Raw genomic sequence first — 21,556 nt, 5'->3', positions numbered from 1 at the left:
TATAGATTCACAAATAGCTACTCAAGTTGGCATGGTTGAAAATGTAAAATTTGCAGTCAAATATTCTGATTCAGTGTTTGTTCACTGTACATGAGTATTAGGGTTAGCTTCAGCAAATACTGTATTTACCACTGCAATCTTGTAATATCAAAAATGGCTTGCAGCCCATTGGGATGAGTCCTCAGTTTTTAATGAACTATATCACTCACAATATCTTCAATGCCAATTAATGTGACTTTTTAAAATTTTACAGTGATGAACAGCAGCGAGATTATTTAATGGAAAGACGGGACCTCGCCATTGATTTTATTTTTTCTTTAGTATTAATAGAAGTTTTAAAACAGGTCAGTAATTTAACGTTACTTTTATATATGATTTACTTATCTGAAAACTACTTAAGTTTTTAATTATTTTTGAATTTCAAGTACTGGGTCATATGAATTATATTTATTGATTGCTAAAGTCCATATACAGTTATTGGAAGTACTCTTATTGATTTGATCTTTAATATTCCCTTCAAATTAAGAGCCATCTCTTTTTTTTTTTCCAGATTCCACTTCATCCTGTATTAGACAGTTTAATACATGACGTTATTAACTTGGCTTTCAAGCACTTTAAATACAAAGAAGGGTAAAGTAATTTCTCACTTTAGAATTTTGACAAGATTGGGTGCTAAAGCTAAATCAAGTTCTAGATGAGCAGGGACCCCTAATGTGTCTAATTATATTTTATTTAGGTACCTTGGTCCTAACACTGGTAACATGCACATTGTGGCAGACCTGTATGCAGAAGTCATTGGAGTGCTGGCTCAAGCTAAGTAAGTAAATGTCAGTCAGAAGCCTTTACCACAAGAACAGGGGTGTTTCTGCCAACTCATCCCACCCCTCCACCTTACTCTCAGGAAGGAGACATGAGTGAACTTACAGGAAGCTAGGGTTGTTTTGCTGTGTGTGCCCTGTCTCGGAAACTGACTAAAAGCTTCCCCAAGGCAAATACAAGTCTTTTTCCAATTTGTTTGCTTTGTTATTTTTTTTCACTTGACAGTTGGGTCAGACCCTACCAAGAGTTCATGAGTTTCATATGACTGCATCAAATAAAGAAATGGTCTAATCAAATTATTTTTATCTTTGACCAAATATTCCAAAGAAGTTAATCAGTTTTAAAAGTTTTGTTGTACTAGCTTCAGCAGAACATATACTAAAATGTTTTGTTTTCTATATTCCACAAGTGGGTGATTACGATATCATCTATGAGTGGGAAAATTCCGTTCTAGAATGTCCCTTTACTATAGAGCTTACTTAATTCAGCTGAGCTAAAAATGTCCCATACTCTGTCATGGAAACAAGTCAGAGGAAAATTGTCATTGCTAAATTTATCTGGCCCCATAACACTACTTAGCAGGCTAGAACAAAGTGGTGTTAGATTATTAGCAATAATATACTTCTTCCAAAAGTGATGTTACACCCTATTTTCCCATCTTCATCTTATTCCACCCTCAGGCAGATCGGGCAAGATCCTGAATGCCTAGTTAGGCAAAATGAGCTACGGACCTAATGGGATCCCAAGGCAAGAAGCCAGCTGAAAGCAACAGTGATGCCCTGATCTTTGAGAAATGCAACCTTCTGAAAGAGATTTTTATCTTTAAGAGATGGAATTTCCTAACTTAGTATCATGGAAATACCCTTTTTTTTTTTAATTGAAGTACTTATTTAGCAATCTTACCTAGCCAAAACATAGACAGGAACTCAGGAATAGACCCAAAAAACTCCATGGCATGACTTTTTTTTTTATTTTTTTTATTTTATTGCTAAAAGCATTACAAAGGGTATTACATATGTATCCTTCCCCCCCCCCCCCCCCCCCTTGACAAGCCCCGGCCCTCCCTTACCCCCCAGTGTCTTATGTCCATTAGTTATGGTTATATGGATGCATACAAGTCCTTTGGTTGATCTCTTACTCCCCTCCCTCCTGTCCCCCAACCCTCCCTGGCCTTACCACTGAAGTCCGACAATCGGTTTGAGGCAGCTCTGCCACTGTATTTATTATTGTTCAAAAGTTTGTAATGGTCTTAATTATCCAAGAAAGAATGAGATCATGTGGTATTTTTCCTTCATTGATTGGCTTGTTTCACTTAGCATAATGCTCTCCAGTTCCATCCATGCTGTTGCAAATGGTAAGAGTTCCTTCTTTTTAACAGCAACATAGTATTCCATCGTGTAGATGTACCACAGTTTTCTAATCCATTCATCTACTGATGGGCACTTAGGCTGTTTCCAGATCTTAGCTATGGTGAATTGTGCTGCTATGAACATCTGGGTGCATATATCCTTTCTGATTGGTGTTTCTGGTTTCTTGGGATATATTCCTAGAAGTGGGATCACAGGGTCAAATGGGAGTTCCATTTCCAATTTTTTGAGGAACCTCCATACTGCCTTCCATAGTGGCTGCACCAGTCTGCATTCCCACCAGCAGTGCACAAGTGTTCCTTTTTCTCCACATCCTCTCCAGCACTTGTCGTTTGTTGATTTGTTGATGATGGCCATTCTGACAGGTGTGAGATGGTACCTCATTGTTGTTTTGATTTGCATCTCTCGGATGATTAGTGACTTTGAGCATGTTTTCATATGTCTCTTGGCTTTCTGAATGTCCTCTTTTGAAAGGTGTCTATTTAGATCCTTTGCCCATTTTTTGATTGGATTGTTTATCTTCTTTTTGTTAAGTTGTATGAGTTCCCTATAAATTTTGGAGATTAAGCCCTTATCAGATATGACGTTGGCAAATATGTTTTCCCACGAGGTGGGTTTTCTTGTTGTTTTGTTGATGGTTTCTTTTGCTGTGCAGAAGCTTTTTATTTTGATGTAGTCCCATTTGTTCATTTTCTCTTTAGTTTCAACTGCCCTAGGAGCTGTATCGGTGAAGAAATTGTTTTGGCATATATCTGAGATTTTGTTGCCTTTGTATTCTTCTAGAATTTTTATGGTTTCCTGTCGTACATTTAAGTCCTTTATCCATTTTGAGTTTATTCTTGTGTATGGTGTAAGTTGGTGGTCTAGTTTCATTTTCTTGCATATGTCTGTCCAATTTTCCCAACACCATTTATTGAAGAGACTATCTTGGCTCCATTGTATGTTCATGCCTCCTTTGTCAAAAATTAATTGAGCATATTGGTTCGGGCTAATTTCTGGACTCTCTATTCTATTCCACTGATCTATATGTCTGTTCTTGTGCCAGTACCAGGCAGTTTTGAGAACAGTGGCTTTGTAATACAGCTTGATATCTGGCATTGAGATCCCACATACTTTGTTCTTTCTCAGGATCGTTGCAGCTATTCGGGGTCTTTTTTTATTCCAGATGAATTTTTGGAGAGTTCGTTCTAGATCTTTGAAGAAGGCCATTGGTATTTTAATGGGAAGTGCGTTGAATGTATAGATTGCTTTGGGTAGTATGGACATTTTAATGATGTTGATTCTACCAATCCAAGAACATGGTATGTTCTTCCATCTGTTTATGTCTTCCTCTATCTCTTTTTTCAACGTCCTGTAGTTTTCTGAGTAGAGGTCTTTAACCTCTTTAGTTAAGTTTATTCCTAGGTATCTTAATTTTTTTGGTGCGATGGTAAATGGGATTGTTTTTCTGATCTCCCTTTCTGAAAGTTCACTATTGGTGTATAGAAATGCCTCAGATTTCTTGGGGTTAATTTTGTATCCTGCTACATTGCCAAATTCATGTATTAAGTCTAGTAGCTTTTTGATGGAGTCTCTAGGGTTTTGTATGTATAATATCATGTCATCTGCAAATAAGGACAGTTTTACTTCCTCTTTTCCAATTTGGATGCCTTTTATTTCTTCTTCTTGCCTAATTGCAATGGCTAATACTTCCAGTACTATGTTGAACAGGAGTGGTGAGAGTGGGCATCCCTGTCTTGTTCCTGTTCTTAGGGGAAATGGTGTTAGTTTTTGTCCATTGAGTACGATGTTGGCTGTGGGCCTGTCATATATGGCTTTTATTATGTTGAGGTATGATCCTTCTATTCCCACCTTTCTGAGAGTTTTTATCAAAAATGGGTGTTGGATTTTGTCGAATGCTTTTTCTGCATCAATTGATATGACCATGTGGTTTTTTTCTTTCAATTTGTTTATGTGATGTATCACATTTATTGATTTACGGATGTTGTACCATCCTTGCATCTCTGGGATAAATCCTACTTGGTCATGGTGTATGATCCTTCTGATGTACTGCTGGATCCGATTTGCTAAGATTTTGTTGAGGATTTTGGCATCTATGTTCATGAGGGATATTGGCCTGTAATTCTCTTTCATTGTGATGTCTTTACCTGGTTTTGGTATTAGGGTGATGCTGGCTTCATAGAATGAGCTTGGAAGCGTTCCTTCCTCTTGAATTTTTTGTAGTAGTCTGAGGAGGGTAGGTTTTAGTTCTTCCTTGAATGTTTGGTAGAACTCCCCTGTGAAGCCGTCTGGCCCTGGGCTTTTCTTTGCTGGAAGCTTTCTGATGACTGCTTCCATTTCTTCCATAGTTATTGGCCTATTGAGGTTTTTAGATTCTTCCTGATTGAGTTTTGGAATGTTGTATTTTTCTAGGAATTTGTCCATTTCCTCCAGGTTGTCTAGTTTGTTGGAGTAGAGTTGCCCGTAGTATTGTTTAACAATCATTTGTATTTCTGTGGGGTCTGTTGTTATTTCGCCTCTATCATTTCTGATTTGGTTTATTTGGGACCTCTCTTTGCTTCTTGGTGAGCCTGGCTAGGGGTTTGTCAATCTTGTTTATACTTTCAAAGAACCAGCTCTTGGTTTCATTGATTTTCTGTATTGTTTTTTTGGTCTCTATTTCATTGATTTCTGCTCTAATCTTTATTATCTCCTTCCTTCTGCTCACTCTGGGGTTTTCTTGTTGCTCTCTTTCTAATTCTTTGAGTTGTAGAGTTAGATGATTGACTACCATTTTTTCTTGTTTTTTGAGATAGGCCTGTAGAGCTATAAACTTTCCTCTCAGGACTGCTTTCATTGCGTCCCAGAGGTTTTGGATTGTTGTGTTTTCATTGTCATTAGTGTCCAGGATGTTTTTAATTTCTTCTTTGATGTCATCGGTAACCCAATCAATATTTAATAACATGCTATTCAGCTTCCAAGTGTTTGAGTATTTTGGGTTGTTTTTATTGTAGTTTATTTCTAACATTATGCCATCGTGGTCTGCGAAGAAGCTTTTTATGATTTCAATCTTCTTGAATTTGTGGAGACTTTGCTTGTGACCCAATATGTGGTCTATTTTTGAATATGTCCCATGAGCACCTGAGAGGAATGTATATTCCGCAGCTGTGGGGTGAAGTGTTCTGAAGATGTCAATTAAGTCCATCTGATCTAGTGAGTCATTTAGGATTGCTGTTTCTTTGCTGAGTTTTTGTCTAGCGGATTTGTCCAGTGATGTCAGTGGTGTATTAAAGTCCCCTACTATGATTGTATTGTTGTCGATCTCTCCGCTGATATCTTCCAGAAGTTTTCTTATGTATGTGGGTGCTCCTGCATTGGGTGCATATATGTTTACCAGGGTTATATCTTCTTGTTGTATTGATCCCTTTAGTATTATGAAGTGGCCTTCCTTATCTCTGGTTATGGCCTTCACTTTGAGATGTATTTTGTCAGATATAAGTATTGCTACCCCAGCTTTCTTTTCCTTTCCATTTGCGTGAAAGATATTTTTCCATCCCTTCACTTTCAGTCTGTGTGAGTCCCTTCTAATGAGGTGGGTCTCTTGTAGACAGCAGATGTATGGGTCATGTTTTTTTATCCATTCAGCCACTCGATGTCTTTTGGTTGGAGCATTTAGTCCATTTACATTTAAAGTTATTATTGAAAGGTACTTGTTTGTAGCCATTTCTTTTTGTGTGTGTGTGTGTGGCTGTTTTCTTTCTGAGCTTGATATTTCTTCTTTTTACACCAGTCCCTTTAGCATTTCTTGCATGGCTGGCTTGGTGGTGATAAACTCCCTTAGCCCTTTTTTGTCTGTGAAGCTTCTTATTTCCCCTTCAATTTTGAATGATAGCCTTGCTGGATAGAGTATTCTTGGATTCAGTCCTTTGCTTTGCATCACTTTGTAGATTTCCGTCCATTCTTTTCTGGCCTGATGTGTTTCTGTTGAGAAATCATTTGATAATCTAATGGGAGATCCCTTGTATGTTACTTTCCGTCTCTCTCTTGCAGCCTGTAAGATTCTCTCTTTATCCTGAACATTTGCCATGGTAATTATGATGTGTCTTGGTGTGGGTCTTTTCGGGTTCACCTTGTTTGGGACTCTCTGGGCTTGTGTGACTTTTTTCTTCCCCACCTCAGGGAAGTTTTCTGATATTATTTCTTCGAATAGGTTTTCTAATCCATGTTCATCTTTCTGTTGTTCTGGCACCCCTATTATTCGTATGTTGTTTCGTTTCATGTTGTCCCAAAGCTCCCTTAGGCTCTCCTCCTGTCTTTTAATTTTTTTCTCCATTTGCCGTACAGTTTGAGTGTGTTTTGCTTCCTTGTCTTCTAATTCACTAATTCGGTCCTCCGCTTCTCCCAGTCTACTGTTGATACTTTCAATGGAGTTTTTAATTAAAGCTATGTCGCTCTTCATTTCTTCTTGGGACTTACTTAAGTTGTTGATTTTTTCATCTGTTTCTTCTAGCTTCTTGCATAAGTAGTTGAGTTTTTCATCTGTTTCTTCTTGCTTCTTGAACATCTGGTGCATGTACTCTAGGAACCTTATTCTGAATTCTTTTTCTGTCATGTTGCATATCTCTATCTCACTTAGCTGCTTTTCTGGCGAGTCCTCCTTTTCTTTCCTTTGGGGGTTTCTTTGCCTACCCATGTTTGATCTCGCTGACATATGTAGATGTTGAGATGTTCAGTGGCTGCTCCCTGGGTGGCAGGGGCTCCTTGGGTTGTGGTTGCTGCTCAGATGGTTGCGGTAGCAGCTGCTTTCCAGTTGGCAGCAGCTCCTCTGGTGGGTGTTGTTCACAGCTGTGTTGGCTCTTCTGGCTGGTGGGGGGAGGCTTCACGTACAGCTGCTGTTCCACAGACAGAGGGTGTGGTGATCAGGAGGCTGTGGTGATCAGGAGGCTGCGGTGATCAGGGGGCTGCTGTTGCTTGGATCTGCTGCGTTGATTTAAAGGCACAAAATACAACAGAGCAAGGCACAACGTACCAGGCACTGAACACAAGTATATTTACAATATTAATAACCCCAAATAAAGGTGACCACCCGAATTAAGAGAATTAGGGGATAAGAGAGAAAGAAGAGAAGAAGATAAAAGAGAGAACAGAAAAGAAAAATAAGAAAAAAACAAACAAAAAAGGAGTGCAAAAATAGAATTGGGAAAAAAGAGGGGGGAAAAAAAGAGAGCGAAAAAAGAGAATGAAGTAGAAGCAGGGAAGAGACTATTGGTATGAAGAGCAAACTCCAATAGAACTGCCACTAATCTCAACAAATTCCAGCAACAGATCCCTGGAGATGGATGCAAACTACAAACCACCAATAATATCCAGAGGGGTAAGGGAAAACAGAAGCACAAAAATAACCAGGGTGGGGTGGGGGAGGGAAGGGAAAAACCAGCAGAAAAAAAAAAAAAAGAAAAAGAAAAAGAAGAAGAAAAACAACCTCACAACCAGTCCTAAAAAAGAAGAAAAAACACAAAACAAAACAAACAAACAAATAAAATAAAAAAAAGCCCAATATATTCAACAATCAAGAAAACAATAGAAAGATAAGAGAAAAAAAAAATGTTTGGAAAGTGAAGAAGGATAAAGAATAGGTGTATAAGGATTTAGAGCAGTAGATTGGAAATAGGATATATAAGTAGGGTGGAATTAGACAGGGGGTAAAAAGAAGGAATTGGGAAAGTCTGGAGCAGGAATAGGGTAAGAGAAACAGGACACCAAAAGGGGAAAAGTAAGGAAGAGGGTTTTAGCAAAGAGGTGAAATTGAGATAGGGAAAATTAATGCTAAAGGAACGATGAAAATAGAATGGAGAACACTAATCCCAAAAGAAAATAAAGAGAAAATAAAATGGCACTTTAAAAAATGGTAAAATGGTAGCAGTAATAATACTGGTTAAAAATAAAAATGTGGTAATTGAAAGGGTAAAATCAGGTGATGGAAAAAGAAGAAAAAGAGAAAAAAAATTGGTTTCTTAGTAAAAAGGTGAAAAAATTAAAAAAAGAAAAAGAAAAAGAAAAAGAAAAAATTTGCAGTAGTGGTGGTCTTTCGGTTCTTCTACTCTTCAGCCTGGTTCGCCTTAGTCCTGCCAGGTATTTAGGAGAGTGTTGAATTTCCCTGCATTACACTGTTCCTCCGTGTTGTAAATCACAGTCCTGATTTTAAAGCAGGCCGTATTTGTGATCCAGTCTGCCTTAATTTGTATTCCCCTAAGAGTCAGTTTGTGGCTCAGCCTCTGGGTGGCAGTGTTTTTGGGTTGGCCTCTGAGGCTGTACAGCTTCTCTATCCTTTTTTAATCCTTACCCTGCTCTGTGTTGTTGGTGGGACTGAAAATCCCTCTATAGGCCAGACCCTGGTAACTCCCAGGGACTAATCAGCTTGTTTTAATCCTTTATCTCATACAGGGTGGAATCTGGGTGTGGCTGTGCTCCTTGCCTGGGGGGCTGGGGGGAGGAATTCCACCCTCTGGAGGAATGGCTGCCCCAGTCCTGGGCCCAGGGGTGTCGCAGCACTCAATTCGCTGCCACCTCCTCCGGCTCCCCCTCTTTCCTCAGCCTCTCCCCAGATTCCCCTCGTCTGCACCTTCACCCTCTCTTCAGCACAGGTGAGTGTCTGTATCCGAACTGTTCTATGAGCAGGGTTCAGTGAAAACAAAGAAACAGACAAACGCAGGCCGGCCGCGGAAACGCTCCTCTCTTACCGGTCTGGGAAACGCTCCTCTCTTACCAGCACTGCATGATCTGGGAAACGCTCCTCTCTTATGGGCACTGCATGGTCTGGTCAGTTCCTCAGGATGCCCCCTTTAGTCTCAGTTCTCGAAATCACAAAATCCAAATCTCAAATCTCCTGGCGCCAGCAAACCCGTGGAACTCCTTACCCCGGTCAGGGTCTGTGTCTGTCCCAAGAGACGCGGCTGTCTGCCATGCAGTCTCCCTCCGACCCTCTGGGCTCAGGTCTGGCAAACTTTCCTGCCCAGATCCCTGGTTTTTAACCTTTCCAGGGGAGGTCAGCCCTTCCCGGCTGCAAACCGTCTCACCAGCTGAATAAATTTGCCAATTCGGGGTGGGTGTTATTAGTTTCAGCTGCTTACTCCGTTTGCTCCGGGACAAGACCTGGGACGCGTCTGCCTATATCGCCGCCATCTTGCTTCTCCCCTCCATGGCATGACTTAATCTGACCCAATTTATCTATTTATCTGAACTACCCATTTTTTCTAACACATGAAACATGAGTATTAGATGGAAGAGAGGTAGGTACACTCATGCCAGTGAGAACTGCGAAGCTCAAAGACTGACAGCAACAGAGGAAAGAAAAAACTGGCTAAAGCTTGCATTAGAACTAAACAGTAGAGTTATCTGGGCCATTTTGCAGGAGACTACATTGTACTTTATTTAATATAGCCCACTGTCATCATTATGGTTCATCAGTCCATATGAAGTTTAATATGCCAAAAATAACATCTTGTGTTTTTCTTAGTTTTTGTGAATTATGCATAACAGTATTTGTTATGTCTAGAATGGCCTTTCTTAGCTACTTCAATTTGGGGTTAGTTCTGAATGAATTGAAAACCAATGCCATAACTAAACAATACTCTAAAGTTGTAGGAATTGCCATATTTGGTTAGATGTATGATACACCAAGCCAATTTTTCTTGCCAACAGTGGCTTTTTATATTTTTGTGATGTCAATATTTGTCCTAATTCTGCAATAGTGGAGTGTAAGAAATGTCTCTATTTGGACAAGGCTCCAATACTTTGCCGTCACAGGAGACCCACTTGGCCAGTGAGTTCTTGTAGTTAATCACAGTACTATATGGTCATCACAATCAATGGACAGTTAACCTTTACTGATAGACAGTACAATCTTGAACTGGTATTATACTAGGAATAATCATATTACTTTCTTCTCATAAGTTCACCAGGACTAACACTTTATCAGTGTCTTAGGAATTAATGCTTCATTTGTTCTTGGGGAAAAGGGGTGTTTGCTTATCAGGTACAGGTGGTTATCTCTTTTAAAATAAACTTGGGTAATACAACAATTCTAATTTAAGATTTTGTATCTAGTTCTTGATAATGCATATGAAATATTTTCTGCATTATGACTTTAGTTTTTAATATTACTTTAGTCTTAACAGAATGACTATTATTAATCTTAATAGTGATGATGTGCTTAATTATTGTCCTTAAAGGAAAACATTTTCGCTATGAAGTAGTATTCACCTATAGTGTTAACTTTGTTAAAGTCAATTAAGTTAAAATTAGGTATTTTAAGGTAGGGAGTTTTTTTGTTGTTAAAATGTGACATATTCACTTAAATACTGATGATTACTTCTAAGATTCATAGATTTCAAAACTACTTTCTCCTTTTGTGATACAATCTTAATGTATATATTCTTACTCTCACTTTAAAATACGTACTATTCATTTTAAAGCAGAAGTTATTTGTATGTGAATGTCATTTAGCTAATGTTTTTACTACAGATAATACTACATGCTAAAGGCACGGTCATTGAAGAGAAGTTTCTTTTTCCCTGAAATTATCTTAAGGGAATATAGATTTTAGTACAAATAGATTTTAGGAATATTTTTATGTTAAAATAACATGCTTATGTCATTTTGGAATTTTTTTTAAGTAAAAGATAGCCATATTTATTTTCAAATGAGAAATAGACTTTTAACTATTAGCTCATGAGAATATTGAAAAGTGGGTTATACAAATAACCTGCCTTTTCCTACCTCTCCTTGTTTCAATTATGAAAAAGAAATGGAAAACTTTCTTAGGTATCATGTGATCTTTAAAACAATATAACATGTAAGATTAATTTTTTAAACTCTTATATTTCATTATTAATTTTTATAATCTTGATTAAAAGTCACTTTCATGGCTTTCCATGCCATTTCTTCTCCCTACCCTCTCCCCATCTCTGCCAAAAGACCTCTGCTTGCCCTTCTAGATAGTCAGATCCCTTCTGAAATCTCTAATTATCCAGCTGGAAAGAGTCTCTTCATTCTCCAGTGCCCTCTACCTGCTTTTAAGTATATTATTCACATAAAAGACAATGGAAGATATGAGAAAGTGATTTGGCCTGGAGCATTCAACCTCCCTGAAGGATCAGAGAGATCGAGGCAAAGTTCCAGACACATGCTAACACACCACATCATCATCATCATCATCATCATTATTATTATTATTTATTCACAAGGTTCATTGTCAAGGATACATTATTTTATCTTCCCAATTAAACTGTACACTGTTCTAGATAGGGCAGGGGCTACATTTCATAGTTCATGACTGTCATGAACTATGCAGCTGAGTTATAGTGGAAATTCCTGGAATTTGCATCAGAACAACCTGAGTTTGAGTCTTGTCTTTGTCACTTTAGTCTTCCAGATCTGTTTCTTCATTTGTAAAGTGGAAATGCATTCACTGCCTGACTCAGTGGATTGTTGTGAAGATAAAAATGTAAGAGTGTGTGTAAGGTACATCAAATATACACGATCTTACAAATGTATCGGATTGTTATTCCTGATTCATACCAGTACCTTAGAAACTTTAGCACATCAGGTTCACCTATAGGACTTGTCAAACAGGATGACTGGACTCACCCCCAGAGTTTCTTGTTCTCAAAGTCTGATGTGGGCCAGAGAATGTGTTTCTCACAAGTTCCCAGGTGATGCTGATCTGGGAACCACACTTTGAGAACCACTGGTCTGGACATACTATAGCATAAAGGTTAACAGCATGGCCTCTACAGCCAGACATTTTGCTTAAAAGTTTGGCTCCGCCAGCTATGTGACTATTACAAAACCTCTGCCACAAGTGTTTCTTCTGTAAAAGGGCCATAGTAATAGTATCCCACTAGAGTGGTTGTGAGAGCTAAATGAGTTACCCTGTGTGAAGTTCACTGAGCTTTGCCTGGCATATTGTAAGCTCTGACTGCTACTTGTGGCTGTCATCATCAATTTTATTCTTTTACTCTAAGAAGTAGAAAAGAATGATGACATTGGAGTTTGGAATTTATATGTTCTGCTCCATTGTCTTTTTAATCTTTTTTATTGTAAAATATATATATAGCAAACCTAAAGAAAAAAATCCACACATTGTTTAGAACAAGACAAACAATTTTAACCAAATGTTACCAAATGAATACCATGTCACTTCCTCCACCCCAGCTGAGAACTAGAAAATTGCCAGCTGTCAGAAGCCCCTTCTACCCAACTTCTCAGTCATACACTCCTGTCGTTGCCTTTTAGTGAAACAGTATCTATATTTTACCTCCCTCTTAATTTGTCCTAAAATTTCTACTTTGGGTATCAAGAGTTGCTGTTCCATACTTCTGAGGCTCTACTAGATGGCCTTTAACTTCTATCATCATAATTGCCCGCTCAAATCACACCTTATTCTTAATTATCCCTTTTAACTTATGCAGAACCTCTCAGGCTGATGGTCTCAGGAAACCAAATACAGTATCATGACTCTTACAACAATTTCCTTGTGTTTTCTTTTTTTTAACTAACTGTGAAACTGCCTATCTCAGAAATAGTTTGGATAACTTCTGTGTTTATAGTCCCTCACCCTCAGGTACTTTGAAGATTTGCTACCATCTTGCATACTAAGATCTATTCTTTTTTTTAATCCTATATAATAATGTTGTAATTAATATTATTAATTATTAATATTATTTTATTTTCAAGCAATACAAATGATTTAAATTCCTTGAGAACTGGATCTTTTCCCATGTAGTAGAGAACTTATCTTCTAGAGCTGATTTAAATTTTCCCATTACTAGATTTTCTTTTAACCTAAAAATATTTTCTTCAATAATCATAAACTTAAAACTATAAATAAAACAACAACTTAAAACTTTGGAAGTGGATGTGGGCATTTTCCTGGGCATTATTCCCTGTCACTGTCAGAACTAGCAAGCCTGGCATGCTATTATTGCTCATATGCTCACCACTGATGCTTCAGGTCCTCGGGGTCTGCAAGTGTGTTGGAAATTGCTAAGCCTGAAGAAATGGAACTCGGTTTAAGATCTGTAGTATTTTGAGAGGATCTATGTAACCTTGGATCTATCTCTAGCCTGAAGGAGATGTTGAGTATTTACGGAATAACAAGGGAGAAGATGGGACTCTACCAAATCCCTAATAGCAACTCCTTGCAAAATCTCAGACACTGTACTTTGATTGATTTGAAGGACCCCCATCCTTGTTCCTTGTCACCCCAAGATGCTGGAGGCCTCCATTACAGTCACTTTCCTACCCATTATTTGATAAATCACTCATATTCTCTTCTTAGATTCCATTCTGTGAAGAAGAAATTTATGGCAGAGCTCAAAGAATTACGACACAAGGAGCAGAGCCCATATGTTGTTCAAAGCATCATCAGCCTGATAATGGGGATGAAATTCTTTCGGATTAAGATGTACCCAGTGGAGGACTTTGAGGCATCGCTTCAGTTTATGCAGGTAATATCTTCAGCAGAAAGACCAAGGGCTATCAGTTTGAGTGACTTCCTTCCTCAAAGTAACTCACCTGGAATGTGAAAACCCAGTTACTTGTCAAGGTGGAAAAAGTCCTACTTTTTCCTTAATAATTCAGAAAGGGCTTTGTAACCAAATAATAGAGTTGCAGGCATATAATTTTATTTTTAAACTTCACATCAACTTTGGAGCAGGGTGTCCAGGGGAATGTCTTATTTATTAACCTTTTCTCTCTCTCCATCTCTCTCTCTCTCTCTCTCTCTCTCTCTCTCTCTCTCTCTCATCCATTGGCTACATATTGTTCTGTAAATAAAATATAGCTGATTTTTTTACTGTTTAGAGTTAATAGCATTAGTTGGCTATGCTAATTCATAGGCATCAGAACTTTAAATAATGAAGAGATCTTTTTATTCACATTATCAGAAGGAATTTAGAAAATTAACCAAACCATACAGGTTTAGATGTCAAGTACACAGTGTTTATTATTATGTGCTAACAAAGGAATTGTTGTTAATGAGGATTCCACAGAATATACAGCTATTACGTTTACAAAACTTTAGTATCTGAAGGGATACTTTTAATGCTGCTCTGAATCTGACCTAGTGAGAATCTTAATAAAGAGCTAAGATATAGTGGCTATGAATATAGCCTGTACCACTTCATATCCATTAAACCAGCTGGAATAAAAAAGATAGTGTTGCCCAGCTGATGTGGCTCAGTGGTTGAGCATTGACCTATGAACCAAGAGGTCAGGGTTGGCTTCCTAGTCAGAGCACAAGGCGGCTCAATCCCCAATGTGTGGTGTGCAAGAGGCAGCTGATCAATGACTCTCTCATCATTGATGTTTCTGTCTCCCTTTTTATTCATCTCTGAAATCAATAAAAAAATATATTTTAAAAAAAGACAGTAGCCGAAACCGGTTTGGCTCAGTGGGTAGAGCATCAGCCTGCGGACTGAAAGGGCCCGGGTTCGATTCCGGTCGAGGGCATGTACCTGGGTTGCGGGCACATCCCCAGTAGGAGATGTGCAGGAGGCAGCTGATCGATGTTTCTCTCATCATCGATGTTTCTAACTCTCTATCTCTCTCCCTTCCTCTCTGTAAAAAATCAATAAAATATATTTAAAAAAAAAAAAAGACAGTATTAGCAAGACGATGTCAAGAAATTGGGACCCTCTTATACTGCTGGTGGCAGTCGCTTCGGAAAACATTTTGAAAGCTCCTCACATAGTGAAATCTGTAATTACTATATGATCCAGCAATTCCACTTCTAGGTGTATACCCAAGAAAAATGCACACAAAAACATGAATGCAAATAAATGTTCATTGCAGCACTATACATAACAGCAAAAAAGTAGATACAACCCAAATGTTTATCAACTGATGAATGAATAAATTAAATGTGGTCTACAATATTATTTAGCCATAAAAAGGAATGAAGTATTGATAAGTGCTACAATTTGGATGAACCGTGAACATAGTATGGTAACTGAAAGAAATTGGACACAAAAGACTACATATATGATTCCATTTATAGGAAGTATCCATAATAGGCAAACCTATAGAGACAGAAAGTATAGGGCTGGAGGAAGGGAGTGTGAGTAGGGAAATTGGGGATGACTGCTAAGGAGGGCAAAGTTTTTTTGGAGGATAATGAAAAGTTTCTAAGTTTGACTATGGTGATAGTTTTGTAATCAATGGGTCCATGCTGCCTGTCACTACTTTAACCAATTAAGCAGAGATAGGGTTGAATCATATATGAGCATTTATTCCAATAATGCAGGCAGTGGTGGGAGGGCAGCATGTCATCCACAAAAATCTGCTCTGCAGACCCCCATAAACCAGCTGCTTATATAGGGTAGGGCAAAGATTACATGGGGAAGTAGGAGGTTGGGGTGGGATTCCATTGTTTGGACAACAAGGTTGTTAAATCTTTCCAAGATAATAGGCAGGTCTTGAATGAGAATGAACCGAATTCCAAGGTTGACTCCCAGGTCCAAGGTTGACTCCCAGGTCACAGGGGTGTAAAACTCCCAGCCAGGTTAGAATGTCCTTTCTTTAACCAACACAAAGCAATCATGGTTAATAGAGCATGATTAATATTTCCCATAATCATAGCTAGTCCCAATATTCTATTTTTGCCCCTAACAGTTTTACAACAGTGAATATACAGAAAATACACTTAAATAGGTGAGTTGCATGGTATGTTAACTATATCTCAAAAAGGCTGTTTTTAAAAAAGAATATAGGCTGTGTATCAGACTTCTTGGGTTTGAATTCAAGCTTCAGCACTAACCAGCTCTGTGACCTTGGTCAAGTCAGACTTAATCTTACCCCCACCTTCCCATCCCAGGCCTCACTCACCTATCTGCAAAGTGGTGATAATGACACTAACCTTAGACAGGGGTTCTGAGAATTCTCAGTAACTGCTATTATTAAAAATAAAACTATTATTATTTTTATCCCTCTCACCTAATTCATGTATCTATGTACTTGAATGATTATTTGAGAGAGTATTTTTATACACATGCAAAATAATGTAAGAAAAGGGTCACAGTGCTGGGAACCATAAAGCTCCCCTCTGTTGTCATTGGCTTTCCATGCTGGCAGTGACTATCTTGGGATGAGGTTTTAGTATGATATTGATAGACTGGGGACTTCAGTAACTATTATTGGTGATAATCCCAATGTTGACTGAAAATAACTGGTAGTAGCTAATATAAATATTAACATATACATGTAGCCTTTGACTCTTCCATGAAAATAATACCTAATGAAGATCACAGTAAGTTACTACCAAGGCCGGGAAGGAGAAAGGGGCTGGCAGAATTCGGGACAGGCCAACTCCTACTAGATCCCCGGGCAACCCAAAATATCCTTTCATTGACAGCAGTCCACAGGCAAAGAAATCCTTGCTTAAGTAAACTATTGCAAAGATTTCCTTGTCTAAGGTAGGGAAGGAAAGGCTTCCAGACTTGCTTGTGAAACTGTCTGAATAATAAACACACTTAAAATTCAGGCTAGCAAGTAAATAGCTCTGTACCCAGGGATGTCAGGTCCCCAAGAAGATATAATTTCCTCTTCCTCTCTTTCCATGTTTACCTTCTCTGGGGGTCTGTGTTTTGGGGTCAAACCAGGGCTCAGGGCATCACAGTAAGTAGTGATGTAAGTAGTTAATAGAAGTTTGTTGGAAATGAATGACTGATTGAGTCAACCAGAAAGTCAGCTGATGAATGTCTGCTTGCTGATTGTACTGCGTTGTCCTTTCAACTTAGTGATTTGAGATGGAAGTAGTAGGAGAGTGAGAAAACCAGCCTTGGAAAATGTCATTGGGGCCATTGTTAATTTTAATATAAATGCTAAATTCATGGGGTTTTTTTATACATTATGGAATATGCAATGTTAGTATGGATGGTGGAATTAAGAGGTATTTACTTAAATTTGTGTATATACATTTTATTTGCATATCTCAGTCTATGTTCCTGCCCTTTACTCTTTTTACAGGAATGTGCACATTATTTCCTGGAGGTCAAAGACAAAGACATCAAGCATGCCCTGGCCGGGCTTTTTGTTGAAATTCTTGTCCCAGTTGCTGCTGTGAGTTGTTAAATTTTCATGTTTAAGAACTTCTTCAAACTGGATTTGATAACCAACAATTTAATTAATATAGTATTAACATGCATCTCTGTTACAGGCTGTTAAAAATGAAGTCAATGTCCCCTGCCTTAGAAACTTTGTTGAAAGTCTGTATGATACCACGCTGGAACTTTCTTCTCGAAAGAAGCATTCCTTGGTTAGTAACTATGAGAAAATCCAAAACCCAAAACTGCAGAGACTAAGACTCCTAGGCTGGAATCTATTCAGGAGTCACAGGCATTCCACTGATAGGAGAATTATCTAAAACTACCTCAAAGAAAGGTAGCATTTCAAAATTTGGAGCTTGCACTCAATATTGACCATGATTAAATAAGGGAATTAGGCCATGTCACCTTGGATGACCCTTCTAGTCCTAAGAATTGTGTTGTTTGTTTTTGAGATTGCCTTAACTAATTTTTGTTTTAATGTTTAGGTATTTTTCCATGAATGCTAAAGTTTACAGTCATAGTTTCTCTTCTCAATCCTCAAGAGTCTTCTCTGGCTAATTCCTGTTCCATATTCAGAACCAAAGTGTATCCAGGCAGGAGGGAGATTTGGGACACAGATAATTCCCCATAAGAAAGGTTCTCAGAAGGTGGAGAAAACAATTTCTAGAAAAGCTTTTATACTAAGAGCAGCATAGAAAGTTCTTTTGAATTCCTACCTTTTGCTCTCAGTGGTAAATAAAGCTCTGATTTATGAATTGGTCAGTGTTTTACCTTCTGTAATTGCCACAGTGTGGGTGAAAGAGCAGCTTGCTTAGGTCACTGGTTACTGGCATGGTTGATGCTAGTCTTCAAAGTGTGAACATTGCCACCATTATTTAAGCAGGTACTCAGAGTTGCTCTGCTGGTACTATTGGTGGCAAATTTGCTCATTTGTCTACATTCTGTGGTCATTGTGACTGATGCTTGGTTGTGTGATTTTGTTGTTTTTTGTTTTAGATTTCTGGCCTGAATTAGAGTTGCACTCAATGGTAGCAGTAGTTCAAAAATAAGTTTAAAATTTAGTAGATTATAATGGCATTCAGTTATAATGGCAGCATAGGTAAATGTGGGTTTTTAAAAATAGATTATGGAATATGTGGTATTAGTGTGTGTGGTAGAATTAAAATGTATTTACTTACATTTGTGAAAATATATTTTTAAAAGATTTTTTATTTCAGAGAGGAAGAGAGAGGGAGAGAGAGATAGAAACATCAATGATGAGAGAGAATCATTTGGTTGGCTGCCTCCTGCATGCCCCTCACTGGGAATCGAGCCCACAACCTGGGCATATGCCCTGACCTGGAATCCAACCCTGACTTCCTGGTTCATAGGTCGACACTCAACCACTTAGCCATGCCAGTCGGGCTGTGTAAATAAATTTTATATGCATATCTCAGTCTATGCTCCTGCCCTACACCACACTGTTGTCTGTGTCTCTGAGGTTGCTTTTTTGCTTAATCCCTTTACCTTTTTCACCCAGCCACCTGCCCCTTCCCCTCTGACAGCTGTCAATCTGTTCTCTGTATCTATGGGTCTGTTTCTATTTTGTTTGTTTGTTAATTTTATTCATTAGATTCCATGGATAAGTAAATTATATGGTACTTGTCAGTCTTGAAAAAATAAAAATCCTAGAAGAAAACAGGCAGTAAAATCTAGGACATTTCTCATAGCAATATTATTGCTGATATATCTCCTTGGGAAAGGAAAATGAAAGGAAAAAATAAGCAAATGGGACTACCTCAAACTAAAAAGTTTTTGCACAACTTTTTATCAACAAAATTATCAACAAAATGAAAAGACAACCCACTGAATGGGAGAACATATCCTCCAATAATACATGTGATAAGGGGTTAATATCCAAAATTTATAAATAACTTATAAAATTAAACACCAAAAAAAAAACCCAAATCCAATTAAAAAATGGGCCTGAATAGACACTTCTCCAAAGAGGACATACAGATGGTCAATAGACATATGAAAAAAACTTCAACTTCATTAATCATTAGAGAAATGCAAATTAAAACCACAATGAGATTTCACCTCATACCTGCCAGAATGCCTATCATCAATAAATCCACAAACAGCAAGTGTTGATGCTGGCTAGGATGAGGACAAAAGAGAATTCTTTTGCACTGTTGGTGGGAATTCATACTGGTGCAGCCACTGTGGAAAGTAGTATGGAGTTACCTCAAAGCTATCATTTAGAATCAAAGGTCAGATAAAAAGCTTCCCAAACAAGAGAAAGCTAAAAGATTTCATCACCCCCAAACCAGTATTACATGAAATGTTAAAGGGTCTTCTTTAAGAAGAAAAAGAAAAACATGGCAATAAATACATATCTAAAGATGGTGGTGTAGGTAAACACTTGTACTTGCATCCTCTCACAACCACATCAAAATTACAACTAAAATATAGAATAACCATCATTCAGAACTGCCTGAAAGCTGGCTGAATTGAAGTTTTCAAACTAGAGAATTAAAGAAAAAAGCACATTTAGACTGAGAGGAGAGGCGGAGGCTCAGAAGGGACTGGTCCAATCCCCACATGTGCTGTTTTTTTAATCGGGAGGGAGATCATCACTGCAGAGGCTGCCCATGAGGAGCAAGGGGTCCCAACACCCACACCAGACCCCCAGCCCAGGGTTCCAGAGCTGGAAAGAGAAGTCCCCATAACTTTGAGCTGCAAAAAACAGCAGGAATTTTGGCTGAGTGACACAGACCCAGGTGTTCCTTTTAAAGGGCCCACATACAAACTTACATGGTCCTGCTTCTTTGGAGCTCCAGCACCAGGTGGCTTTGGGGGACCCAGACACATAGGAGGAACAGGATTTATTGCCTGGCATCAGGGTAGGGACTCAGGGGAGGCTTTCTTCCAGTCTAGGGTGCTCGCAAGGGTCATTGTCCCTGTGCTGGGACCAACTCTGTCACAGGGCTGACTGGCAGCTATATCTGAGTCTCAATTAATGTGGCCCACATTATTTTTTCCAACCTGTGGATTCCTGAGACCCCACACCATCAAATTTGCAGCCCCACCCAAGCTGTTTGCGGCAGCTTTTTCATATGAATGGCCTGTCCTGGATCAGGGTTCAGACTTTGCTAAAATCTCTTAAACAAGCTGCAGCTGGTGACAGCGTGCCCCAAACCTATTAATAAAAGGCCCAATAGAGACCTGACTCTAGCACAGTGGTTCTCAACCTTGACTGCACATTAGAATCACCTGGAAATCTTTTTAAAATCTGGATTTCTGGGCCTCATCCTCCAGAAATTCTGTTTCTTTGTTATGGTGTGGGGCCACAACATTAGTAACAAAGAAACAGAATTTCCGGAGGATGAGGCCCAGAAATCAGGATTTCAAAAAGATTCCCAGATGATTCTAATGTGCAGCCAAGGTTGAGAACCACTGCTAGCACCAGCCTACCTTGCTTCATAGCTGGGCCTCATCTCCTGCATAGCAGTTCTCTCACTGTAGTTGTAGCTGGTCCTCACAGCCAATTAGTCCGGAGGTCAGCTCTTCCCAGAGATGCCAACAGCAATCAAAGGTCAACTATAAGACTGTGCACACAGCCCACACAGGAGCACACTTAGAGTGCCCAGTTCAGGTGACTGCGAAGGCTGAGCTACTGGGCCCTAAAGTACCTACTACACAAGATCACTCTACCAATTTCAGGAGACAGAGCAGCTCTGCCTAGTAAATAGAAACAAACACATGGAAGCAGCCAAAATGCATAGTCAAAGAAACATGTCCCAAATGAAAGAAATGGAAGCAAGCAAACTACTGGATACCAAGTTTAAAATCATGGTTATAAGGTTACTCAAGGATCTTCATGTGACTTTCAAGGATCTTAGTGAGAATGTCAAAGACATGAGAAAAGACCAGTCAGAAATTAAGCACACACTAACTGAAATAAACAACAATTTACATGGATTTAACAGTAGAGTAGAAAATTCTGAGAATTAAATCAACGATTTGGAATATGAGTAAGCAAAAAATACCCAATCAGAAGAGAAAAAAGAATCCAAAAATATGAAGATAGTGTAAGGAGCCCCTGGGACTTCAAGCATATCAACTTTTGCATTATAGCGGTAAAAGAAGAAAAAGAGAGAGGAAGATATTGAAAATAAACCTGAAGAAATAATGACAGAAAACTTCCCTTACTTGGTGAAAAGAAATAGATTTACAAGTCCAGGAAACACAGAGGAACCCAAAGTGGCTCACACCAAGATACACCATAATTAAAATGGTAAG

At 38.6% G+C, this 21,556-nt stretch overlaps 1 protein-coding gene across 8 annotated transcripts in view; it reads left to right on the top strand.

Moving 5' to 3' along the window:
- The window catches only part of FRY (FRY microtubule binding protein), a 559,746-nt gene that overhangs the window by 283,207 nt on the left and 254,983 nt on the right, over positions 1 to 21,556 (top strand). For all 8 annotated transcript variants that reach the window (XM_070409378.1, XM_070409376.1, XM_070409374.1 and 5 more), the window contains 6 exons: positions 254 to 344; positions 551 to 630; positions 737 to 817; positions 13,507 to 13,675; positions 17,193 to 17,285; positions 17,383 to 17,481. In XM_070409378.1, the coding sequence (XP_070265479.1) occupies positions 254 to 344; positions 551 to 630; positions 737 to 817; positions 13,507 to 13,675; positions 17,193 to 17,285; positions 17,383 to 17,481 (613 nt within the window). The remainder of the gene's footprint in view (positions 1 to 253; positions 345 to 550; positions 631 to 736; positions 818 to 13,506; positions 13,676 to 17,192; positions 17,286 to 17,382; positions 17,482 to 21,556) is intronic.

Source organism: Myotis yumanensis, unplaced genomic scaffold (genome assembly GCF_028538775.1).
Source record: "Myotis yumanensis isolate MYYU_CA2020_CCGP unplaced genomic scaffold, mMyoYum1.0.hap1 SCAF_3, whole genome shotgun sequence".
Taxonomy (NCBI): domain Eukaryota; kingdom Metazoa; phylum Chordata; class Mammalia; order Chiroptera; family Vespertilionidae; genus Myotis; species Myotis yumanensis.
Note: the sequence above shows the minus strand (reverse complement) of the source record. Positions and strands in the feature narration are given on the sequence as shown.